Source organism: Hyaena hyaena, unplaced genomic scaffold, assembly GCF_003009895.1.
Source record: "Hyaena hyaena isolate Hyena2069 unplaced genomic scaffold, ASM300989v1 scaffold_44, whole genome shotgun sequence".
Taxonomy (NCBI): domain Eukaryota; kingdom Metazoa; phylum Chordata; class Mammalia; order Carnivora; family Hyaenidae; genus Hyaena; species Hyaena hyaena.
In genome coordinates, this window is record NW_024080676.1 from 404434 (window position 1) to 430087 (window position 25654).

Consider the following 25654-nt stretch of genomic DNA (forward strand, 5'->3'; position numbering starts at 1 on the left):
GGACAGATTTCATTGTTTCTCATTGCCATGTATTCCATAGTATAGATCAACCACATCTTCTTGATCCATTCGTCCGTTGATGGACACTTAGGCTCTTTCCATGTTTTAGCTCTTGTTGAGAGTGCTGTATGAACTTACAGCTATTATTTCATTGGTGTCACATTATAGGCATAATTTGACTCATACAAGTTTATCTAAATACACATAGGTTAAAGGGAAAAAAGTAATGTAGGTGTTTCTGCTACTTTGTGTAATATGGGAGACAGATGTCTACTCTTAGTTTTTTTTTTTCTCTCAGTTTATGTTAGTCTCATAATGTGAATAACTGAGTGTGTTCCTAGTATTAAAAAGACAATTTTGGGGACTCCTGGGTGGCTCCAACTGGGTTAAGCATCAGGTCATGATTTCATAATTCATGAGTTCGAACCCCATGTTGGGCTCTGTGTTGACAGCTCAGAGCCTGGAGCCTGCTTCAGATTCTGTGTCTCCCTCTCTCTCTGCCCCTTCCCCGCTTGTACTCTGTCTCTCAAAAAATAAATAGTTAAAAAAAATTTTTTTAAGACAATTTTGGTTATATGTGATTTTTACCTTTAAATTTTCACCCCCCTCTAAGTTGGGACCCCACTGTCCAAGGAAGAGAATTACACAGTATGTCTTCTAGAGAATTTTGGAAGTGATAATCACAGGTGCTAACATGGTGACAAAAAACTTTTATACTTCCACTGGTAATCAGGAGTTTTTCATCCATGCAAGACAGGATGTGATGTGATCTCTGATTTGAATTATACTGTGTATATTTATTTATATTAACTCTTCTATATCTTTATGGCAGGTTATCTAGAACATTTAACAATAACTATTTAAATCCGTGTTGTCTTTATAAGTGGTAAATAGGTTGTATATCCAAAACATTTCTTACACTTCTGCAGTATACTACCTTGAGACCTGAAAGGACTTTTGGATTCATTGTAATACTTAGTTTATGGTAGTTCTGTGATTTTGTTTTTCCCTTCTTGATCTTACCAAATGTTTTGACTTAAAATCCTTTAGCAAAAAATAAAAGCCACAGGAAAAATAAATGTGAATAAAATAATGTATGATTGTGTGTCAAATAAAATACACATTATCATAAGACTATATACTAAGATAGCTGACAGTTCCTAGGATGACAGCTAAGAAGTTATGATATATTAATAAAATACTGTGTTTCACTTCCTGGCTTTAGCAACACTAGGTTCTACTATCAGACTTGCAGAGATGTATATCCCTAATACCTCTCTCGACAAAAAGCATGTCTTTGCAGCCTTCCAGGAAAATGGAGTCTTGAGACCCATGCTGGTGTGCTGTCTCCTGTTTTGCTGGCCACTTGTGCTTCTAACTTGGCTTTTATTTGCTTAAATGCCTTTTATTTGTAGCCCTTGAAACCATGTACCTGAGTTCAGAAAGTTGTATATAACAACCTTAAAGGCAGGAACTTGGGTAGAAGGTTTTAAAAGGAAAGATACAGGCAAATCAATCAGTATAACTTTTAAGAGTCTGTGGAATGAGCATTATCACTGAAGGCTTCCAACTTGAGACCAGTGGGCAAATTTTTCCATAAGATAAATTTTTAATATACTCTAGTGGGGAATTTTAGATTTCTGTAAACTTGCTTTATTTTTTAGACTATCTATGTTTTTTGTATAGATATATAAAGATATATAGATGTAATTTTTTATATTAACAAGTGGAAGTAATTTTACTTCTTTTCTAAATTAGCTGGTTATAATAATTTAGAAGTTGCAGAGTATTTGTTGCAACATGGAGCTGATGTGAATGCCCAAGACAAAGGAGGACTTATTCCTTTACATAACGCAGCATCTTATGGGGTAAGTTCTTTCATATTATCTTTAAAAATCTCTAAAATTTTCGGGGCTCATGGATGGATCAATTAAGTGACTGACTTTGGCTCAGGTCATGATCTCACAGTTCATGGGTTTGAGCCCCGAGTTGGGTTCTGTGCTGACAGCTTACTAGCCTGGAGTCTGCTTCAAATTCTGTGTGTGTGTGTGTGTGTGTGTGTGTGTGTGTGTGTGTGTGTCTCTCTCCCCCTCTCAAAAATGTTAAAAAAAAGTTTCTTTTTAAATCTCTAATTTTTTTAAGTGAAAATCAATATTGCAATTTTCTAAGGGCATTTAGTTTGACTTTTTCATTTTATAGAGGAATAAATATGAGGGCTAAAGAAATTAAATATTGTCCAGGTTTCAGTTCTGAACCTGTTGTAAGCTTGCGGTGGGACATACAACACATTTGTCATTCATAGTACTTTCCTTAGCACCTCTTATTTTCAGTGAGATGTTGATGATTCAGATGCATTATTCCTGACTTTATAAATGCCCTAGATGTTACAATTAGTATTGGCCACCTTCAGTAGTGTAGTTTGAATAATTGGGGAAGGTTGCTGGTTTATAAACTGATGCTCAGCAGTTACAACACTTGAATAAATGAGAAATTGTTTAAGCCACGTTCATTTATTTAGTTCCTGTCCTGTGTAGAATTCTTAAATGTTTTCTGATTTCTCAAGTTATTAAAATGTCTCCTGTAATTTTTAATCAACTGCCCATAAACAATGATGTTGGAGAGAAACACGGCTTTTCATTTCCAGAGTAAGTTTGAAAATATGGAAAAATATAGCTAGTTTCTTCTTAGGAACTAAAATGTGGTAATATTTCTGACTGTAACAGGAGTTTTCTTTTACAGCATGTAGATGTAGCAGCTTTACTAATAAAGTATAATGCGTGTGTCAATGCTACGGACAAGTGGGCTTTCACACCTTTGCATGAAGCAGCCCAAAAGGGACGAACACAGCTTTGTGCTTTATTATTGGCCCACGGAGCTGACCCTACTCTAAAAAATCAGGAAGGACAAACACCTTTAGACTTAGTTTCAGTAAGTGATGAACTCTTTGAAAAATCTCAGTGCTTTTCTAACTTTTTAAAGTTCACTTGGTACATATAGAATGTCTTTATGGTACATGTGGCAAAATCTGTTTTTTAGCCCAATTTAAATATAGGATTTCTTTGGTGTTAAAATGTAATACATAAATAATAGGACTGTTAATGAGCTATTCTGAGTGCGTTTGGAAATGGGAAAAAGAAGTATGAGGTAGAGCTGCTTACGTTAATTTGGAAGTAAAACAGGTGCAGGCCCTCAGTGAAGACTGTTACAGGACATACTGTGCAAGGTCATATAGGATACTGGTCTTGATGAATTTCCCAGCTGGGGACATTGCCCTCAGGGTGCAGCCACAAAGCCTGCTTCTTGTTAGGATTCCGTTTCCTCCCACACTGCCTATTCCCAAAGTTTCTGTTGCATGCTTACCTCCCCAAATGTGTTCATGAAACAAGCTTGTTCCTCCAGTCTTCTAGGAGGTTTTTTTGGGTTTGTTTGTTTTTTTCCCCTCTCCTGGGAACTCATGTGGAAGTCTCCATTGTAGCCTCCACTTCCACTTTGGCCACTGTGACACAAGCTCCTCTCTCGCCTCGACCACTGAGGAAATTGGCCAGGGCAGTGGAGGGAAAGAGAGAAGAAATTCTCGTTGAGATAGGAAGGAAGGGCAGTCCCTTCTACATATTGCTTTCTACTGAGAGAGATTTCACTGTTACAAGTTAAACTGAGAAGCTGATTCAGTTCAGCTTCATTGGGAGTTAAGTAGATTTTTCTCAGCAGGCTTACAGCCCAACCATATTTGCAACATTTCCTCAGGGAAGTGTCTTTCCAATCCCAAACTACCTAGGGAACGCATTTTTCTATTCATTCCACCCATCTGTTAGCCCACCAGACATAATTGACGTGAAGCAAAGTGCTTTAGAGAATACATGTGGGCTTTAGAGTCTAACAGACTTGCCGTAGAATTCTGGCTACCACTTGTAGTTGTACAGTCTTTCAACTTGCCTAATCTGGAAGCCTCACTCACATCATCTATAATGGGGTAAAATGTCTGGTTAAGGTATGCCTGACCAGCTCAGTCAGGAGAGCATGCAACTTTAATCTGAAGGTTGTAAATTCGAGCTCCACATTGGATGTAGTGATTACTTAAAAATAAAATCTTTTAAAAGTGTGTGTGTGTACTGAGATACTACCTCATGCCAGTCAGAGTGGCTAAAATAAACAAATCAGGAGACTCTAGATGCTGACAAGGATGTGGAGAAATGGGCACCCTCCTACACTGTTGGTGGGAATGTAAGCTTGTGCAACCCCTCTGGAAAACAGTATGGAGGTTCTTCAAAAAGTTAACAGAACTCCCCTGTGACCCAGCAGTAGCACTGCTAGGAATTTACCCAAGGGATTCAAGAGTGCTGATGCATAGGGGCACATGGACCCCAATGTTCATAGCAGCACTCTCAACAATAGCCAAATCATGGAAAGAAACTAAGTGTCCATCAACTGACAAATGGATCAAGATGTGGTATATTTATACAGTGGAATGTATAAATGGCAATGAGAAAGAATGAAATCTTGCCATTTGTAGCAACATGGATGGAACTAGAGGGTGTTATGCTGAGCGAAATAAGTCAGGCAGAGAAGGACAGATACCGTATGTTTGCACGTATAGGTGGATTAGGAGGAACTTAATGGAGGACCATGGGGAGAAGAAGGGGAAAAATAGTTGGGGAGAGGAAGGGAGGCAAACCATGAGAGACTCTTGAATGCTGAAAACAAACTGAGGGTTCATGGGGGTGGGTAATGGGGGAAGGGGGGTGATGGGCATGGGAGAGGGCACTTGTTGGGATGAACACTGGGTGTTATATCTAAACCAACTTGACAGTAAACTTAAAAAAAATTGGAAGAAAACTGTATGTTTGTGTGTCTGGTTAATATGAGAATTAAGGTAATGTTCTTAAAGTCCCAGGCATGATAGCAGGTACATAAGGCACCCAATAGATGATGCTAATATTATTTTAAAATGTTACATACAAACTCTGGGTGCTGTGGAAGTCCTCAGACTTGGGAAGAAAAAAAAAGGATTAGAATAGATAGTATAAATGTGACTAACCATGAAAACAAGTACTGATTTACTTCTTGCTGACTGTTAGTGTCTTAATTAAGCATTGTGAAAAAGAATATATGTCACTAATTAAGCAAATTAATAAACTAGTAGATTTAATTGAAATGATTATCTTTGTTTTCTCCCCCAAATAATATTCAATTTTAAGGACATATCACTGAATATTCTCCAGGAAATAAAAACAAACCATTGCTAAAGCTCCGTGTAGATTGAATTACAGTAAAACCTTGGTTTGGGAGCATAATTCATTCCAGAAACATGCTTGTAATCCAAAGCATTTGTATATTAAAGTAAATTTCAAGAACCATCAGTTCAGTTTGATCATGTGACATTCAGGGTCACGTACTACTCATACTGCAAGACTTTGCTCGCTTTTCAAGTTAAAATTTATTAGAAATGTTTGCTTATCTTGAGGAACACTCACAGAACAAGTTACTCACAGTTCAAGGTTTTACTGCTTTCAGAATAATTGCGATAGTGTTATAAAGTTCATACCTTTTAAAATTGCTGTTACTATAATTCATGTCAGTCCTTTTCAGAAAATCATAGTATCAAAGTTAGGGTTTTTTGTGCTTAGCCACATTTCACAGGTTTGTTTTTATTCTCTATCTTGGAAGAGATGTTCTGAATTATGTTTTATATTTAATAGTTTAGCTGGATATCACTTATTTGCTTTACTTTTTAAAATAATCATTTTATATTCTGTGCAATTCTTAATGCAAATCTGAGTTTTTGTCATTTTTAAATGCATTCTGTTGGGTATAGGAGAAGTCTAAAACTTGCTTATCACGGATTTAATCTCTCTCTGACACACACACTAGGCAGATGATGTTAGCGCTCTCCTGACAGCAGCCATGCCCCCTTCTGCTCTGCCTTCATGTTATAAACCTCAAGTGCTCAACGGTGTGAGAAGCTCCGGAGCTACCGGAGATGCTCTGTCTTCAGGTCCATCCAGCCCATCAAGTCTTTCTGCAGCCAGCAGTCTTGACAACTTGTCTGGGAGTTTTTCTGAACTGTCTTCAGTAGTTAGTTCAAGTGGAACAGAGGGTGCCTCTAGTTTGGAGAAAAAGGAGGGTGAGAATAACTTTCTAACTTGTATTATAGTCACACATTTGTCATTTAGCATGCAGACAAGTCACTTTTTAATGTTAAATACAACTGTTACTAGATTAATTAGCACAGTCTAGTCTTTTATTGTTTTCTTTATATTACACTTTTCAAAAGGTTTACAAGTTGTGTGGTTGAGCAGTTATCACTTTACCTCCTGTACTATATTATTACAGAGTTATGAGATGTCTTTACTCCATGTCAGAATACCCAATTGTGGTGATCATTTTTTTAAAAAGGAAAGAAAAAGACACATACTTGCAGTCTTTATAAGCTGTTCTCTTTACCTTTTACCTGTCAAAATTCATCTCACCTTATGTAACATTGTGGAACTTGTTTTCCTAACATTTTTGTGAGGTAGTTTCTATCCTCAAAGATAAGGAAACTTTTTGAGTAGAAATATAATTGATATACTAGTTTCGGTATGGAAACTTATTTTAAAGATACAGTTAAAAATAATTTTTTTAATGAAAAGATTTTATTTTTTTAGCCTGAGAGTGCCCCATTGGCTGTTTCTTCTATGATGCTGAGATTTTGTAGCTTTCTCTTTTTGCAATTTCTGATGCAAATTTTTGCTTCATCTTTGCATTCTTGATGTATATAGTAATACCACATAACCTTGTTGTTATAATGTTGATATACATTATTCTGTTTGTTTGTTCTGGATTTTTTATTTTCCAGTTCCAGCAGTAGATTTTAGCATAACTCAATTTGTGAGGAATCTTGGGCTTGAGCACCTAATGGATATATTTGAGAGAGAACAGGTGAGTAGATGAATTGTTTTCCTTGGTTTGGTGTTCTGTGAGCCCTCAAGAAAAAATTAAGACATCCTTGAAATTCCTTAAACCATTCAACCTATTTGTGAGGAGAGAAGAATGTTTTTTTAAGAGACTAGAAATCAGTTACTCTTCCAGTTGGGCTTGATCTTAGAATTTCTGCTTAGTTTATTAGCACATAAAAATGGACTCTTATGAAATAAAAAGTACATTGAAACAAACAAAAATACACATTCTTTTAAGTGCACATGGGACATGGTCCAGAACAGGTCACATATTATGTCACAAAATCAGGTTTCAATAAATGCAAAAAGATTGAGATCATACCATGCATATTTTCTGACCGCAGTGCTGTGAAACTTCAAGTCAACCATAAGAAGAATTTCAGAAAGACCATAAATACATGGAGGTTAAACAACATGCTATTAAACAATGAATGGGTCAACCAGGAAATCAAAGAAGAAATTTAAAAATATATGGAAAAATGGACTGTTACGTAGTAGTAGTAAAACAGTTTTCCCAAATGTAAATCTTAGCTTATTTAGCCCTTAAAGTAAGTTATCTTGGAGCTTGGTTTGTTCATTTCTGTTGTGTCAGTCACTGCCTGCTCTAAGTCTGACACTTCACTAGCGACTATGGGAAGGTATATAGGTATGCTACGTATGTATCTGGGCTTTTCCAGAATAGTACACATCAGAATTTAAAGTACACCGTCAGAATACTTTACTGATGTTTCTTCTTTTTTGTTGTTGTTGTTCAGAAAATACAGTGAGTATAGAGTTGTACTCCCAAGGAACTTAGGGAGCTCTAACAACATATGAAGAAATAAGTTTTAGACATAGATTTTAGAAATTCAAAGAAAAAAGGTTACTGTAAGCTGGACTGTTCAGGAAAAGTTTTATGGAAGATGTATAAATAAAACAGGATCTTAAGAATGTCTTCAGTTTCACAAAGTGGGAATAAAATATCTGAGGGTAAAGCAACAGTTGAACCCTGAGGCAGAAGTACCAGTTAGCATAGTCTGGAGTCTGGAGAAACCATTGAAGGCATTGTATAAATGGGTGGGTTGTGGAGCAGTGGTGGAAAAGACACAATACAGCACCTGAATGAGGTTAACTTGAAAGTGCATTTTTGTTTTATGGCTTAATTTGGTTCAGATTCTTATGTTAAATGAAAATAATGCTATTTTTTGGTAGTTGATGACTGAAGTTTAATTAGCTGCAACTTTTCAGTTTAAGTGGTTTGCTTTCATTTCTAAGCTGTTCAAAACAACTAAAGTAAATGTGTGAATCTAATACATTGTGAGAACACCAGTATGTGAAGGTCTCCCAAATAGAAGGCTTCTAAACAGTTTCATCCTCTTTTTTAAGATCACCTTGGATGTGTTAGTTGAGATGGGGCACAAGGAGCTGAAGGAGATTGGAATCAATGCTTACGGACATAGACACAAACTAATTAAAGGAGTTGAAAGACTTATCTCTGGACAACAAGGTATTTCATTTTAAATCAGTACTAACAGTTTAACAGTTGGCATAAAAGCAGCCCTCAGCTTATTAAACGGTAATTTAAAAATCGATGAGAGAGTCCATTTAATAGAAAGAACAATAATTCGAATTTGCAAAACCTGGTATAAGGTCTTAATGCTGCTACTGTTAAGTTCCTCAGCTTCTGCTGTTAGTGTGTGATGTAAGTAAAATTTCTGGGCCACTCAGAAGTTTGGGAGTTGGTTTTAGCTCTTAAGTATTTCTCTTAAGTCTATTCAGTTGTTTCTAAAGTCATTCTAGCTCTAAAATGTTATGATTCTAAAAGATCAGAAACGTGAATATCTTCTATCTTGTGATAATATAATAGGCATTGTCTACACATTGAGGTCTGCCCATAAAATAATGTTGTAAATCTCTATTTTTCGTTGTATGTAAATGGCTAAATTCTTAACATTTGTTGTGAAACTCCTGGGAAACAGTGTTGTAACTGAGAACATTTGGCAAAACAGCATTGAATATCTTTATTTCTCTTGAATATTACTTAAAGAAAACTCAAATTGCATTTGTTCAACAAATGTTAACATTTCCTATGTACCAAGTCCCAGGTATGAAAAGGTGAATTGTTCTAAGTATCAAGACCAATATTTAACTTAATTGTTAAACTGAGGCTGTGATTTACCCTGTCTGGGGTCAGACACATCGTGTCACTGAAGTCCTGACTGTACAACTGGAGTTGAGGAAAAACCTAGACTAGCAAAAATGAAGACCTTTTCAAGGAAGGATGTACAATAGGCAGGATACTGTCCACCTCTTGAAAAAGAAAAACTACGTCTAAAAATTGGATGACTGAAGCTAAGAAGTACTTTAAACTGGAATTCTGGAATAGAATCAATTAAAAGTAGATGCACTTTACTTTCCTGGTGGGGACTAGGGCAAAATGTTTAAAAGGGGAGGTAGCCTGGGATATGTCTAGTGTAGATGATAAAATTGTATACTATAAAGAGGAGGGAAAACCCATGACTCCTGGGAAGGTTGGTATGCAATATAAAAAGTATAAAAATGAAGAGAAACTAGAACCCTCAGTTGCAGACAGCTGTCATGCCTCTAGTAGAATTAATAGTGATCTGGTAGGATTGAAATTACAGTGGAGTACTGGAATAACAAGGTCACTGGAAAGAGGCAGGTTGAAAAGGAAACCAGGCTGTGTTTGTTCATTAAACGTATAGTGTCTGGGACAGTTATTAAGACTGCATTGAAAGGCTCAGGAAACAATGACGGAGACCAGCACACTGCCTCCAAGTGGCAGAGGTGTGTAACTCCATGCCCCCGCTGGTCTCCAGTCATTCTGATACATCCAGCTGCAGTCCTGACGGATCATTCACTCCCACCTGGACGAGAAATGTCATGACACAGAATGACTGTGTCTGCTCTAGCACATCAGGGCCTCTTGGCTCCATAAAGTTAGCACCTTCCTCGTCTTCATTTGCTGCCAGGACTCTCCCTATACCTGTGTTCTCCCTAACTTGCAGAGTGGAACCAGTGGCAGTCTTCTGACAGTCTCTCATGTTGCTGGCTTAGCCTTAGCTGTCACTCAGTGCACCGAGTCAGTCAGTTACTTGTCCTGGTCTATTAGCGTGGGTACGACATCTTGGGGTGGTCCGGAGGCGGTTTTGTCAAACGTGTGTCATGCTCTTTATTCTCTGAAACACTCTTCTCTGTAAAGTCTCCGTACTTCCTGTGTCTGATGTCATTCAGCCATACCTATACATCTTTATGAGAGTTTAGCATGCTGGTGGTAGTCGTCTTATTCAGACCAGACTCACGACTAGAATAGTGCTCTTACTCTCCAAACGCAAACTGCCATGCAGTGACCCAGCAGTAATGGATTCGATCCCTACCAGGGAAAACAGCAGAGCTGTACAAATCCTGCAGAGGCTGAGGAAAGGTTTGTTACAAATGCATGGAAGAAATTAGAAAATTTTGTTTAAAATTCCACTTAAAAAGTTTTTGTGAGGGGCACCTGGGTGGCTTAGTCGGTTAAGCGTCCGACTTTCGCTTAGGTCATGATCCCGCGGTTCGTGGGTTCGAGCCCCGCGTCGGCCTCTGTGCTGACTGCCAGCTCAGAGCCTGGAGCGTGTTTCAGAGTCTGTGTCTGCCTGTCTCTCTGACCCTCCCCTGCTCCCGCTGTCTCTCTCTCTCCTAGAAATAAAAATATTAAAAAAAAAAAAAAAAAGTTTTTGTGAGAGTGAAGGTACAAAATACAGTTACCTTGACCATTGACGTTCAGAAAACAAAGCATTCATTGCTGAATTAGAGACTGTGAAGAGTTAGAATAAGCATTCAGGGAGCGCCTGGGTTGTTCAGTTGGTTAAGCATCCAACTCTTGTTTTTGACTCCCATCATGATTTCCCAATTCATGAATTCAGCCCCGCATCGGGTTTTGTGATGACAGTACAGAGCCTACTCAGGATTCTTTCTCTCTCTGTCCCTCCCCCACTTGAATGTACATTCTCTCTCTCTCTCTCAAGTAAACTTTTAAATAAATAAATTCAAAAAAATTAAAAGAATAAGCTTTCAGTAATTAGTAAACTTTATGGAGTGTCATTTTAGGGTGATTTAAAATTACCTGAAGCTATACAAGTTTCTGTCATAATTCTTCCTTATATTTACCTCATATTTATAGAAACTAAAGAGACTAAATGCTGAAAGTGCTGAATAGTTAGTAAAGGAAATAATCTGAAGAAGAAAATGTGTGACAAACTCCTGAAGAGTAAAAGATAAAGAATAGAAACATTTTCTGAACTATTCCCACAAAACCCTTATAACTTGTTGCATCAAAATTAGTAATCTAAATGCAGTATGGTGTTCTGGTTTGGGTTCTAGAACAGAAAAAGAACATTAATCGGAAAATCTAGTGAAATCCACATAAATTCTGTAATTCACTTATCAAGTGTAACAAATGTTGTACTGTGGCAGTATAAAATGGTAACATTGGAAGAACACTAAAGTTCCTAATGGTGACATCGGGAAGTTGAGTAAAATGTACACAGGGACTCTATACATGATGTCAATCTTTCTGAAAATGCAAAATAGTCCAAAATTAAAAGTTCTTAAGAAGAGGCAGTAAGCAAAAAAAAAAAAGGTTGTAAGCATCAGGTAAACTAGGTGACCATTTTTAGTTGATGTTAATTGGGGGGTTTTTCGGCATTTTTTTTTAAACCTTCAAATTTCATTTCCTAGGTCTTAACCCGTACTTAACTCTGAACACCTCTGGAAGTGGAACAATTCTCATAGATCTGTCTCCTGATGATAAAGAATTTCAGTCTGTGGAGGAAGAGGTATGCTCATACACCTTAAATAAATGTTGGTTCAGTAGCTAAACTTCCTAGAGGTTTCCAGATCTTGAAAATGTAATAGGATTTTTGAGGCCTCTGGGTGGCTCTGTCAGTTAAGCATCTGACTTCTGCTCAGGTCATGATCTCACAGTGAGTTCCAGCCCCACCTCGGGCTCTGTGCTAACCCAGAGACTGGAGCCTGCTTTGGACTCTGTGTCTCCCTCTCTCTCTGCCCCTCTCCTGCTCAATCTCTGTCTCTCAAAAATAAATAAACATTAAAAAAATATTTTTTAGGGACGCCTGGGTGGCTCATTCGGTTAAGTGTCCGACTTTGGCTCAGGCCATGATCTCACGGTTTGTGGATTCGAGCCCCACATTGGCTCTGTGCTGACAGCTAGCTCAGAGCCTGGAGACGGTTTTGGATTCTGTGTCTCCCTCTCTCTCTGACTCTCCCCTGCTCACACTGTCTCTCTCTCTTTCTCAGAAATAAATAAAACAATCAAAAACAAAATATTAAATGGTTTTTTTTTTAAGAAAATGTAATAGGATTTTAATTGTCCCTAACTCTGCCTCCTAGATAAATGTTCAAAATCAGCATTTAAGGTACACTCCCTCAGTAAACCTTAAATCCAGTAACTTGGTTCAGTATTACAATTAAATACTAAAACAGAATTCTTTTGGAGAAGACCTTACTGTCATGGGAGGGGTGGGAGATGCTAAATTCCCTCCCTTCATGAAGGCAATTGCAAACCCCAGTATCTCAGATGAGACCCAGAATATGTGGATGCTACTTTTCCAGGAAATTTTTCTTCTGGTTTTTTTTTTTTTTTTCACATATCTCTTGGCTCCACTGAAATCTTTGAATAGTGCTTTATACTTTGAAGAACATGTATCCTATATATGTGAGGGGCACAGAGATGTAAAATTGAGTGAGATGGATTTCTAAAACTCAAGAAACTCCAGTTCTCAGTGGAGTACATGTTGTGCTTTACTAGGGCAAAATGAATGGGAACAAATAAATTATTGTTTTCTTTTTTAGCATGTGAGGTGATTAGCTTTGTGTGTTTAACTCACACGTGAATCTGTTCCTTTTTCTTCCTTTAGTTTCCATTGTATATAATTTTCACCTAAAAGTACTGTTTTCAGGGGCGCCTGGGTGGCACAGTTGGTTAAGCGTCCGACTTTGGCTCAGGTCATGATCTCACAGTTCGTGAGTTCAAGCCCTGCATTGGGCTTTGTGCTGTTAGTTCAGAGCCTGGAGCCTGCTTTGGATTCTGTTTTTCTTTCTCTCTCTGCCCCTCTCCAACTTATGCATTGTCTCTCTGTCTCTCAAAAATAAATAATACTTTTTTTTATTTTTTTAACATTTGTTTTCAAATCGACTAGCTAACAACTATCTCTAGAAAATAGTACTTGTGAAGTTATAGAACTCTCATATTCCTTAAACAATAAAAATATTAAAATCTCTTTTTCTGTTCTCAAAAATAGAATCATAGAAGTCAAGAACCATGTTCCCCAAATCAGAAAAAACAAAAGTAGGGGGTTCTTGGGTGGGTTACTCAATTGAGCATACAACTTCAACTCAGGTCATGATCTCGCACTTCCTGGGTTCCTGAGTTTGAGCCCTATAGGGGGCTCTGTGCTGACAGCTCAGAGCCTGGAGCCTGCTTCAGATTGTGTGTGTCTCTCTCTGTCCCTCCCCTGTTTGCTTGCTCGCTCTCTCAAAAAGTTTTTTAAAAAAAAATTTTTTTAAGAAAAAACAAAAGCTAACACACATATATTTGACATATTTTTCCATCAGATGCAAAGTACAGTCCGAGAGCACAGAGATGGAGGTCACGCAGGTGGAATCTTCAACAGATACAATATTCTCAAGGTAATAAACTAGTGAAAATAAAGTTTTCTGAGACCATAGTTTTCAAAGCCTGAAACAAGAATTAACTTTCATAAGAATATAATGGTCTGTCTAGTAAGCCTTTCACATGGCATCAGGGGATATTTCGGGAAAGGCTATATCCTTAGAAGGTTAAGATTCTCAAAATCCCTATACTGTTTTTCATTTTCCCTTCCTTCCTTCCTTCCTTCCTTCCTTCCTTCCTTCCTTCCTTCCTTCCTTCCTTCCTTCCTTCCTTTATTTTTTTTTCTGGTGCTGTCTTCATAACAAATAATGTAGCCTTTGTTGAATTATCTCGAGAGAGTGATAAATCCATTAGGTTTAGGACTTTAAACATATGAACTACTATTCAAGTATTCTGTTGTAGCAAAGCTGAATTTTTTTTGTAGCTCCAGAAAGGACTCCATTTTTCTATTTATACTTATTTGTCCTGCGACTACTCCAGGTTTCTGTGAGTCCCCATGCATATTACTTTTTTTGTGATTTTAATAGTATTCCCTCTATACCTTCTTCTTTTCCAAAATCAGCCTAAAGTTTTAAGTCATTCAAATGAGAGTCCTGTCTTTTCTTGATACCAGGTACTCTTCTCAGGGCCTTTGCCAACTTTGCTGTGTTTTTCCTGAACTACAGCAAGCAAAAATGTACACTCTACTTGAGATGCATAAATATTTTTATTAACTACATCGATATATTCTTAATAACTATGAATAAGACAATTAAAATGTGGGAAATGTCTTTTTAATACCTAAATTTTAAACTGAAAAGTGAATGGTATCAAATCTTTCAGCTGTTGTATATTATGCTTGTGTATATACTGTTATGAGTGTCATACTAGATATTATATTTTAGAGTTAGTGAATATTAAAACTATTTGAGATTCCTGTGTTCCTCCTATTAGATGATTTAAGGGGAAAAGAATCCTATTGAGAGCTCCTTTTTATTAGTTCATATCATAATATGACAAGAATGACATCTCAAGATTTCCATTCACGAACATACATATTTTTAATCAGACAAATAATTATGCCTTTTTTTTTTTAATATAAATGAGATCTCTTTGTGTCAGTTGTGTTCCTTGATTACAACTGTGGCAATATTTGAGTGTTTTTAAGCCAACACTAAATCCACCAGCTCCCAGATGTGCTCTAGGACCAGCAGGGGGCTGTAACAGCTTTAAACACAGCCAGGAAACAGCTCTAGCGTTGTGAATTTTGATCCCAGAAATACTCCCAGTGAGACCGGCATCCATCTTTAACTCTTCTCCAGACAAAAATGTTAAGAACTGGAAGGATAGGGAAGGGTAGAAGGAGTCGTAGAGGCGTGTCTGTATGTGTGTTTTAAGAATGGTTTTTGCTGGGGGTTATTTCAAATATTTTTCATTAAAAGCAGATAAAGATGATACTTTGAGCCTGGTAATACAGGGTGAGGTGAAAGATACTATTCTCTTTCTAATACTTACATACAGAACTCAATATACCTGATTTGGAGCTGTGTTAGTAGTAATTCTAAATAAATGAGAATGGAAGTATTTTAGTCAATTTATGGTATTCTTGAGCTTTTTTACCTTTGAAGTTTTTTATTTCCAAAATGTAGCTCTATTTCTTTTTTATAGATTCAGAAAGTTTGTAACAAGAAACTATGGGAAAGATATACCCACAGAAGAAAAGAAGTTTCTGAAGAAAACCACAACCATGCAAATGAAAGAATGCTATTTCATGGTAAGATTCCTCTGAGCGAGGGATGCAGCACTGGTGGGCTCAGTATGTAGAGCGTGTAACTCTTGATCTCAGCATCATGAGTCCAAGCCTGACTTTAAGGGTGGAGATTACTTAAAATTAAAATCTTCAAAATAAAGAGTTATTGGGGTGCCTGGGTGGCCCAGTCAGTTGGGCATCTGACTTTGGCTCAGGTCATGATCTCACAGTTAGTGGGTTTGAGCCCCACCTCGGGCTCTGTGCTGACAGCTAGCTCAGAGCCTGGAGCCTGTCTTCAGATTTTGTATCGCCCTCTCTGTCTCTCTCTGACCCTCCCCTGCTCAAACTCTCTCTCTCTCTCTCTCTCTCTCTCTCCTCTCTCTCTCTCAAAAAGAAATAAAACATTAAAAAAAAAAAAAGTCCAGCTCTTCTTTAAAAAACAAAAAAGTATTGTGTTTGAACTTAGGGAATTTTCTGAGAACTTCTGTTGGATTGATAGCACCATTGTGTATTCTTGAAATTTCCTGTTTTCTTTTATGCTGCAAATTGACAGGTGTTGCTTGGTCTTTCAGATTTATAACAAAGATGAATATAGATATTAACATAATGTTTATCAAGTCTTCAAGCACATAGTAACTCCAGTCTGTTTCTTCATTTGGCCTTGATTGCAGAAAGTTTTTAGAGACCTGTAAAGTTCTGTAAAACACAGCATTTAAGTTTCACAGTCCCCTGAAAGAATGGCTATAGTGATTCAGAAATACCATTTAGAAAAGAAAAAAAAAAAGAAATACCATTTAGGTGGTATCACAGTTCAATCTGCCGTACCATCTAAATGGTATTTCTCATTCTAAAACCCTAAAAATCATCATGATAATCTCTTGTCAAAAAGTATAATATTCATTTCAGTACTGACTTGATGGTTATAATGAATCATTTTTCTGTTTTATAATAGAAGTGATTTTGATTTGATTTTTTCCAAATAATTTGATTTTTCCAAATTAATTCAAATAAGTGATTCTAGTCTTCTGTATTTCTGCAAAGTGGAATTCAGTGTATTTTCTGGTCCCTTTATGAACAGGGATGCTAATTTAAATGAATCAGTCAACTGTTATATTGGCTTTTCTCAACGCCCACCCCTCACCCTACTCTTTGGCCTGGTTCCCATGACTACCTCCTTCCCTTTGGCTAAGCTCTCCTTGGCACGCATGCACGGAAGGGAGCAAGAGTAGTCAGTATGCTGACAGTGAAGGAACACACACATTTGCAATTAGAGTAGTGTAACAGGATGAAAGGCAGCAAAGTGGAGAGATGAGAAAGAAGTATAAAGAAGAGAATAAACCTGAAAAGACCACTTTGGCCACTTGATGTCTAGGAAAAGTACACAGATATGGGTGTCACTGTAAGACTTAATTGCATTCAGCCTTGGTGTAGGAGATGAATTATGAGCCTCTTCATTCTGGATTTGGGGTCTGTAATTTGGTAACTTTAGCATTGGTATTTTAAGTGACCTTTTTTTCTACTTGAATCTTTGTGTGTCCTTCTTTTTGACATCTGATCCACCCCCTTATTAGAAACATCAATCAATGTTAGCAATTCTTTTAAAGTAGTTATTTATTGGGACACATGGGTGGCTCAGACACTTAAGTGTCCTACTTCAGCTTACCAGGTCATGATCTTGCAGTCTGTGAGTTCAGGCCCCATGTTGAGATCTGTGCCGACAACTCAGAGCCTGGAGCCTGCTTCGGATTCTGTGTGTCCCTCTCTCTCTGCCCCTCCCCTACTCACGCTCAGTATCTCTCTGTCTCAAACATGAATAGATGTTAAAAAATTAAAATAATGTAGTCATTTACTATAAAGGAATAAACTAGGTGACACTTGTTATCCTTGTTTTTTTATATTTATTTTGGTGGTCAGTATGTATGTTTAGGAATTTAACTTCAAAGAAGATTTCATTTTATTCTAAGATAATTTTAAGTTGTTATCCATCTACATCTATTTTAGGGTCTCCATTTGTGAATGCAATTATCCATAAAGGTTTCGATGAAAGGCATGCCTACATAGGTGGCATGTTTGGAGCTGGGATTTATTTTGCTGAAAACTCTTCCAAAAGCAATCAGTATGTATATGGAATTGGAGGAGGTACTGGGTGTCCAGTCCACAAAGACAGATCTTGTTACATTTGCCACAGGTAAGAGATCACTTGTTCTCTTTCAGTTTGATAAGAATTTTAATAACTAGTTTCATTTTTGAGAAATTTGGGGAGCAAGGACATCTTGGACAACTTTAGGACTCCAAGATAGGTATATTTCAGGTCACTTTTGGCCCTTTCACTGGTTGTACTCATAGCTAGTGTTTATTAAATGATCTGTGTGAAAAAAAGAAAAAAAAAAATCTGTGTGAGCCAAGCACAGTTCAAAGTACTTGACCTATTTAACTCATTTAATCATTAGAGCACCTAGTGCTTTAAAGAATATGAAGCAGAATATCATTGGATATGAGAGATTTTATTGTGGCCCTTAAGTATTATAGGACTGTGGGTTCTTTAAAACTTCGTATTCAAATGCTAAAATGCCATTACTTTGCCAAGCCTAATATTTCATAGCAGTGCCTGTAGTAGTCTCTCTTCCACTGCAATACGATCCTAATCCTCAATTTGTGACATTACTACTTAAACTTATAATGAAATGCATCCCTTTTAAAAAGCACATTATTATCAAATAACTACTTTGCACTTTTTTCCCCCCAGTTTTAGTTACTCTGGTCTTAGTTAAAATCATTCAAATAACTTGCCCCTAATTAATCCTCATAGGTAAATATAAATTATCTCTTTTGTCATTTGAAAAATTGAGTAAGGTTAATTATTGAAATTTATTCAGCAGCTAGGGTACTGCGTATAGAAATCTGGAGCAATCTTCATCAACTAGTAGCAAGCATGAAAATCACCTAAAGGGCTCACTAAAACACAGATTCCTAAGCCCTGCCTGGTGAGTTGATGATTCAGTACGTCTGAGACGAGGCCCCAGAATTTTAATTTCTACCAATGCTGACATTTCTGATCACTGATCTAGGAGAAAATCCTAGAGCAGTAGTTCTCAGCCTTGGCAACACACTGGAATCACCTGAGAAGCTTTAACAACTACTGATGCCTGTGTCCCACCTTCAGAGATGCTCATTAATTGGCCTGGGCATTAGGATTTTTAAAAGCTTCCTCACTGATTTTGAAAGGTTGCTGAGGTAAAGAACTCTAGTCCTGCGGAGAAACAAGGTCTGTTTTTGTATTACTCTTGTTTTCCCCCTAAGTTTAGACTTGTGTAGGTGCCTGAAGTCAGCCCTTTTGGGTATGAACGCCCATCCACTTCTGATTTAGATGATAAATTGGACAGGTTCAAAAGCTTGTAGTTGTTGAGATTCTGTAAATTCAACTCTGCTGTCATATTATCTGGAGGTAAAATAGTTCTGATTATAATAACCAGTGTTCTAGTACCTCTCGTTACTCTTTGGAACAGAATGGTTGGTTGTCTGGAAATAAGTTTATTAAACTTAAGATTTTCAGGGGCACCTGGGTGGCTCAGTCAGTTAAGCATCTGCCTTCAGCTCGTGTCATCATCTTATAGTTTGTGGGTTCGAACCCTATGTTGGGCTCTATCCTGACAGCTCAGAACCTAGAGCCTGCTTCAGATTCTGACTCCCTCTCTCTGCCCCTCCCCCACTCATGTTTCTCTTTTTCTCTCCTCAAAAATAAATAAACATTAAAGAAAAAAGGTTTTGTTTTTTTTTCTTAAGACTTTTGTGTTTGGATTATCACAGGGCTGATTTTTACTATAATAAAAATCGATTAGTAATCCTAAGGTTTCCAGCAGGCATATTTAGAATAAAAACTGTAGATAGCCTCTTTGGAGAATAGAATCAACTCATTCACCAAACTCTCCTTCTGTCCTCGGAAAAGAAGAGAAGCTATGAAGAAATTTTAAAAAGGCTTACTAGAAATAAAGTCAGTCATATATACGCCTGAGGGGATTGGGAGAGTAATCTACTTAAACTTCTGGTAAGGGAAAACCTGTTTGAGGAGCTAACATTGCAGATGAAACCTAAAAAAAAACAAGTGTTAGCTGGTTTGAAGAGTAGTAGAATAGATACCATTTTCTATAGTAAAGGAAACAGTGTGTATGATGGTCACAGGGTAAGAGAGTTGGGCCTGTGTGAAGAAAGAAAATTAAGGTTCCTGGTGCACAGTGAACACAAGGTAAGATTAGAAAATTTGGAGCCATTATAAGGAATTTGGATTTTCTTGCAAATTCTGAGTAGCCTCTACAAGGTTTTAAGAAGAAAAATGATTGGTTTAATTGTTTCTTCCTAAATAATTTGTTGCTTGGTTGGAAAATAGTTAAGCTAGGAATTAGAGTAGAAATAGAGTAGTTCAGAGGTCATTGTTTTCAGTCCAAAATCATGGAAAATGTTGGTGACTTGAATTTAATAGTAGCAATAGAATTAAGAGAATGAGTTTCAAATATAGTTTGAAGGCGGAATCAACTAGACTTAGTTGGATAAATGTCCCACTTTGCAAGCTGCTTCATTGGGTTCCTTAAACTCACCTCTCCTTCTCACTTGGCTGTGGTTTATGCTTTTGCTGGGATACAAACAAGATAGTCTCCATCTCTATAAGGTTATCCCATTCTCGGTTCTTATAGTTAAAATAAGGATTTTTTTTTTTTTTTTTTTTTTTTTTACAAATAGTTTATTGTCAAATTAGTTTCCACATAACACTCAGTGCTCATCCCCAAAGTGCCCTCCTCCATGCCCATCCCCCCTCCCCCCCACATCCATCAGTCCTCAGTTTTTGTCAGCATTCAAGAGTCTCTCATGGTTTGCCTCTCTCCCTTTCCCCCACCATTTCCGCCCTTCTTCTCCCCCTTGTTCCTCCATCAAGTTCCTCCTAATCCTCCTATACGTGCAAACATATGATATTTGTCCTTCTCTGCCTGACTTATTTCGCTCAGCATAACACCCTCAAGGTCCATCCATGTTGCTACACATGGCCAGATTTCATTGTTTCTCATTGCCATGTAGTATTCCATGGTATAGATAAACCACATCTTCTTGATCCATTCATCTGTTGATGGACACTTAGGCTCTTTCCATGTTTTAGCTATTGTGGAGAGTGCTGCTATGAACATTGGGGTACATGTGCTCCTATGCCTCAGCATTTCTGTATCCCTTGGGTAAATTCCTAGCAGTGCTATTGCTGGGTCATAGGGGAGTTCTATTGTTAGTTTCCTGAGGAACCTCCACACTGTTTTCCAGAGGGGCTGTACCAGTTTACATTCCCACCAACAGTGTAGGAGGGTGCCCGTTTCTCCACATCCTCGCCAGCATCTAGAGTTCTCTGATTTGCTCATAAAATAAGGATTAAAGTGACAAATCATTAATGAGAATAGAAGACATCCTTACAGAGTTATTTTAAGGATTAAATGACAAAAACAACTTGTGTTTATGTATAAATACATTAAAAAGCATATGCAGGGTACACAAATAAAATTGTCTTATACTGCCATGTCTTCAGAGAGATCTTTTCCTTTCCATGTTATAGGCAGCTGCTCTTTTGCCGGGTGACCCTGGGAAAGTCTTTCCTGCAGTTCAGTGCAATGAAAATGGCACATTCTCCCCCAGGACATCACTCAGTCACTGGGCGACCCAGTGTAAATGGTCTAGCATTAGCTGAATATGTTATTTACAGAGGAGAACAGGTAATTCAGTTTTATTTGTTCATATTCAGAAATTATTTAAAGCCATACTAGAACCTTTCCGTACTAATCTCTTAAATTGACAAGGCATATTGCCTTGAGAACTGGGTTGTTGTGTTGGAGTTTTTTTTAACTTTTATTTGGAAATAATTTCTCATTTACAGAAAAGTTGCAAAAATAATCAAGAGGTCCCTCATTTTCCCATTGGCAGCATTTTATCATTCTCTCCCGAGTGTGTGTGAATACAGATTTGTTTTTCCTGAACTGCTGGAGAGGAAGTTGTAGGCTTGTTGCTTTACCTTTAAATGCTTTAGTGTGTATTTCCTAAAAACAAGGACATTCTCTTAAAATTATCAAAATCGGGAAAATGCCATTGTTACAATATTGCATCTGACTTACAGACTTTATTCCGATTTTGCCAGGTACAGTAGATCTTTTTTGTTTTTTACCTTCTGTAAAATATAATTAATCAGAATCCTGTATTTAGTTATGTAGTATTTAGTACAGAACCCTGTATTTAGTACAGTAACCTATCTGTAGCAGAGAAGCATACAATTCCCTCTGGCTCTTAGTGACACAGACCCAGTCAAAAGCACCCCTAGAGCCGTGTTCTGAACTGAGGATATGTAGCAGGGTCACCTCAGTTATTAAAAACAAACACATACTTAGTATTCATCCTAGACCCACTGATTCAGACCCTAAAGGATTGGAATCAAGGTAAGGAAGTTTTGAGAAAATGCCCTTAGATAATTGTGATGCATAGCACTAATTTGTACTCTTCTATCTTCTAAAGATTAGAAATTCTTATAGTAAAATCTTTCCCCAAAAAATTGGTTTACCAGTATTTAAATTGATTTTTCTCTTCCAGGCTTATCCTGAATATTTAATTACTTACCAGATTGTGAGGCCCGAAGGTCTGGTTGATGGATAAATAGTTGTTTTAGGAAACTAAATCCACTGAACCTAAAGTCGTCTAAGCAGCTGGTGGCCTCTTAAGTCTTACTCCTTTGCTGAGAAGTATCATCTTGTCCGCAAGCCGGGGGCAAAAGGATAAAAAATGTGAAAGAAGTTTAACATTCTGACTTGATAAAGCTTTAATAATGTACAGTGTTTTCTAAATATTTCCTGTTTTTCAGCACTTTAACAGATGCCATTCCAGGTTAAACTGGGTTTGTCTGTACTAAATTATAAACAAAGTTAACTTGAATCTTTTATATGTTATGCATTGATTCTAACAGAAACTGTAATCCCCTCAACAGGACTCATTTTACTAATACAGTACTGTGTTCTTTAAAACACAGCATTTACACTGAAGACAATTTCATTTGTAAAACTGTAAATAAGAGCTTTTGTACTAGCCCAATATTTATTTACATTGCTTTGTATTATAAATCTGTTTTAGAACTGCAGCGGTTTACAAATGGTTTTTCATATGTACTGCCCATCTGTACTTCATCGTGCATCATCATGATTGAGTGGTCTTTACATTTGATTCCAGAGGCTATGTTGGGCTATTATTAGCAAAGACTTTGTCGGTTGGGAAAGATTGATGTAACAGATTTAATTTGCTGATGGAAGCATTTATCTCTCATTAGAAATCTTTCCCATTTTAGAACTTGTTTCATAAATGCTCTGGGGATTTAATTTGTGATACCTTTGTATGTATAAGACACATTCCAAAGAGCTCGAATTATGAACGTCCTGATAATTAAAGACACTTCTTTACTGGCCTCAAACTCCAGGTTTCACGTCGGAGAATTTTGTTGTTTCGTTTTGTAAAAATTAGAGCAAGTGCTTCTGTGTTTTAGAGGCTAACTCCTGCCAGTGAACAGTTATGGTGTTCTTTTCGTGGAATGTAAATAGGAAGTTACATTTCAGAGGTAGGAAAGGTGATCCTGAATAATTTTCCAATATGTTCTAGTTACCCTAAATCTAAAAGGGTGGGGGGAGCGAAAGGGAGTAGGTTGTTTTTTGAACTGAGTAATTTTTTCTTGTTCTTTCTCCTTGCCCTTACTGTTAGAGCCAATCCTCACACCGTAGGGAAACAACCCAGAACCATGAAATGCAGGTGTCCCAGTTCTCTCCAGGCCGCCTGAATGGGCGGGTGCTGCGAGACAGGGCTTCCTGGCCCTGGGTTGCCGCATCAGGACACTTGAGAGTCCATTGGAAATAACACTTTGTGTGTGCGCCACAGGCTGGCCCGGCTTGTCGGGCAGTTGTGGAAGGGAATGCTATTCCGTAACATGTCATTCCTGTTTGCTAATGTAAAACTGTCTTTTCCATGAAATAGGCTAACGTATCTTGGTACAGAGACATGAATTATAGCTTGACAGTCTAGTTGCTGACTCCAGCTCCCTCCGAAAGCAAGGCAGGATTTTTACCAACTTGCGTCTCTGTGAGAATGTCCCCCTTCAGTCTCTGTACCAGTTCACTTTTTACATTTTACTCCATCTCTAAATTATCTGGCCCTTTGCAGTAACTTGTACATAAAATGCTAGAAAATCATGTTTCTTGTCCTAAGTGAGACTTAATCAGAGAAAATGCATATCTGGAGTTGTTTCTATGATGTAAATTGTGATCATTATTTAGGAGGTCAGTTCCTGACCTGGAAGTGCTTTTATACAGCTCTCTAATAATTGCAGTTACGATCCTAAAGTAATTTCTTGAAACACAAATGGAGTATGCCTAATTTTATATAATTTTTCAGATTCTGGAAGCTTCCAGATTTTATAATTAGAAGATAATGAGATGAGTTAATGGAGTTTATATTTACCTACCTTATCTCTCAACATTGAGCCCATTAGTCACCCTGTAAGTGAATCTGGAATTGCTTATCATGGAAAATCATCGAGATCTATGAGTTTATGATATTGCAGCCTGTTTTGTTTCATCTAATCCATTGCTTAAGTAGTGTGTTGTTTTTTCTATGAATGATTATATTGTGGTTAGTATGTTAGCATGACAATACTTTCAGATAGCTTTTTGTTGACAGTTTGAGGGATTGGGGGGGTGGTTGGGATTTTTTTGGAGTTTTTGCATGAAATATCTTACTTTATAATGATGGAATTGCTTTTTATTTTGTCTTGTGATTTTTTTTTTGAAGTGAGATTTAACTTGTGTGAGTAGTACTGTTATATCCATCTTGGGTGTCTTTCTTGTACTGTATCACATTCCATATACCTTCATTTAATTCTTAATAAAGTGTTCATTTGTTTTTCTGGGTAGCATGGTAATTACTGGAATAGTATAAATGTTTTGAATGGTCTTTGAGAAAATGGATTAAGATTACAATAAACCACAGTTGCAGGAAAACAATGTAGTTCTGAGTTTAACAGTGATAGAATGCAGTTTAAAGTTTGAAATTTTGAGTGTTGTGACCATAACCTACTCAGATGCTTTAAGATGTGATGCTTTTAGACATTTAATCCATCCAGTACAACTTTTAGCCAACCTTAAAGCTCGTTCCTAGGAAATGTATCTTCTTCTAAAGAGGAATATATATCTACATTTTTTTTAAGTAAGCTCTAGGCCCAACATGGGGTTGGTTTGTACTCAGAACCCCGAGATCAAGAGTTGCATGCTGTACTGACTGAGCCAGCCAGGTGCCCCTAAAAATTTTTTTGTAAGTTTTAAAATCATAAAGTTAGTGGTATTTATCACTCTTAAGAGAAAGTATAGGTACATCTTTGTGGCTCAGTCCGTTAAGCGTCTAACTTTAGCTCAGGTCATGATTTCATGGTTCATGAGTTCAAGCCCCACATCAGGCTCTCTGCCGTCAGGACAGAGCCTGCCTTGGATCCTCTGTCTCTCTGTCTCTCTGCCCCTTCCCTGCTTGTACGTGCACTCTCTTTCTTTCAAAAATAATAAAACATTGAAAAAAAAAGTATAGTAGTGTATGTATTTTAGATTTAAGTATAAGTGTTCAGGTGTGTGTGTGATCAATTCTTTGCTTTCCATAATAAGAGAATAATGGTGCAAATAACCCGAGTCATTTGGCTTTGAAAGATTTTTCAGCACCTTAGTCAGTTAAGATAATATGTTTGCTTGCTAGTTGCTAAGCATCCCAGTATTTGATATGATCCATTTCTTCCCAGGGTGGTGAGGAAAGAAAACAGGTAAATAAATTCCCATAAGCTTTTGTAATTAGTATTCCTGACTGGCCCTCCTACCCTGTCCTCAGAGGAAGCAAATAGTGGTACCCATTCTTCACCAGGAGAACAGTCAGATTCTTGCTCCCGGTTTGGTTTGGTTTTTAATATTTGACTTTATGGGTTATTAAACTTCTCAAACCATGCACTGGAGACGTCCTGGCTTGGGGTGCAGAGTGGACATGTCTCGGAAGCCCAGGTCACTTGCGCCGAGCTCCCCACCTACCCTCGGCATCCTCGGCATCCGCTTCTTCCTTCGGAGGGCAGAAGACCTGTCAGTTTTGTATAAAGTTAGACTATCGTGTGACCTTTTCACTGCTCACTCTCCCCACCCCCCACCTCCTTTTCATGCTTACTAGCTTAGGCAGACAGTGACCTAAAATACTTAACTACACCCTTTTCGAAGATTCGTGCTCCTCACATAACAG

At 37.5% G+C, this 25654-nt stretch overlaps 1 protein-coding gene across 1 annotated transcript in view; it reads left to right on the forward strand.

Moving 5' to 3' along the window:
• TNKS2 (tankyrase 2) overlaps positions 1-24298 on the forward strand; it is a 67810-nt gene extending 43512 nt beyond the window's left edge. The window contains exons 17-27 of the mRNA XM_039230219.1: positions 1759-1868; positions 2740-2928; positions 5869-6121; positions 6836-6918; positions 8301-8421; positions 11655-11752; positions 13551-13625; positions 15256-15361; positions 17339-17525; positions 20925-21081; positions 21947-24298. Coding sequence (XP_039086150.1) covers positions 1759-1868; positions 2740-2928; positions 5869-6121; positions 6836-6918; positions 8301-8421; positions 11655-11752; positions 13551-13625; positions 15256-15361; positions 17339-17525; positions 20925-21081; positions 21947-22009 — 1442 coding nt within the window. The 3' untranslated portion in view covers positions 22010-24298. The remainder of the gene's footprint in view (positions 1-1758; positions 1869-2739; positions 2929-5868; positions 6122-6835; positions 6919-8300; positions 8422-11654; positions 11753-13550; positions 13626-15255; positions 15362-17338; positions 17526-20924; positions 21082-21946) is intronic.
• The last annotated feature ends 1356 nt before the right edge of the window (positions 24299-25654 follow it).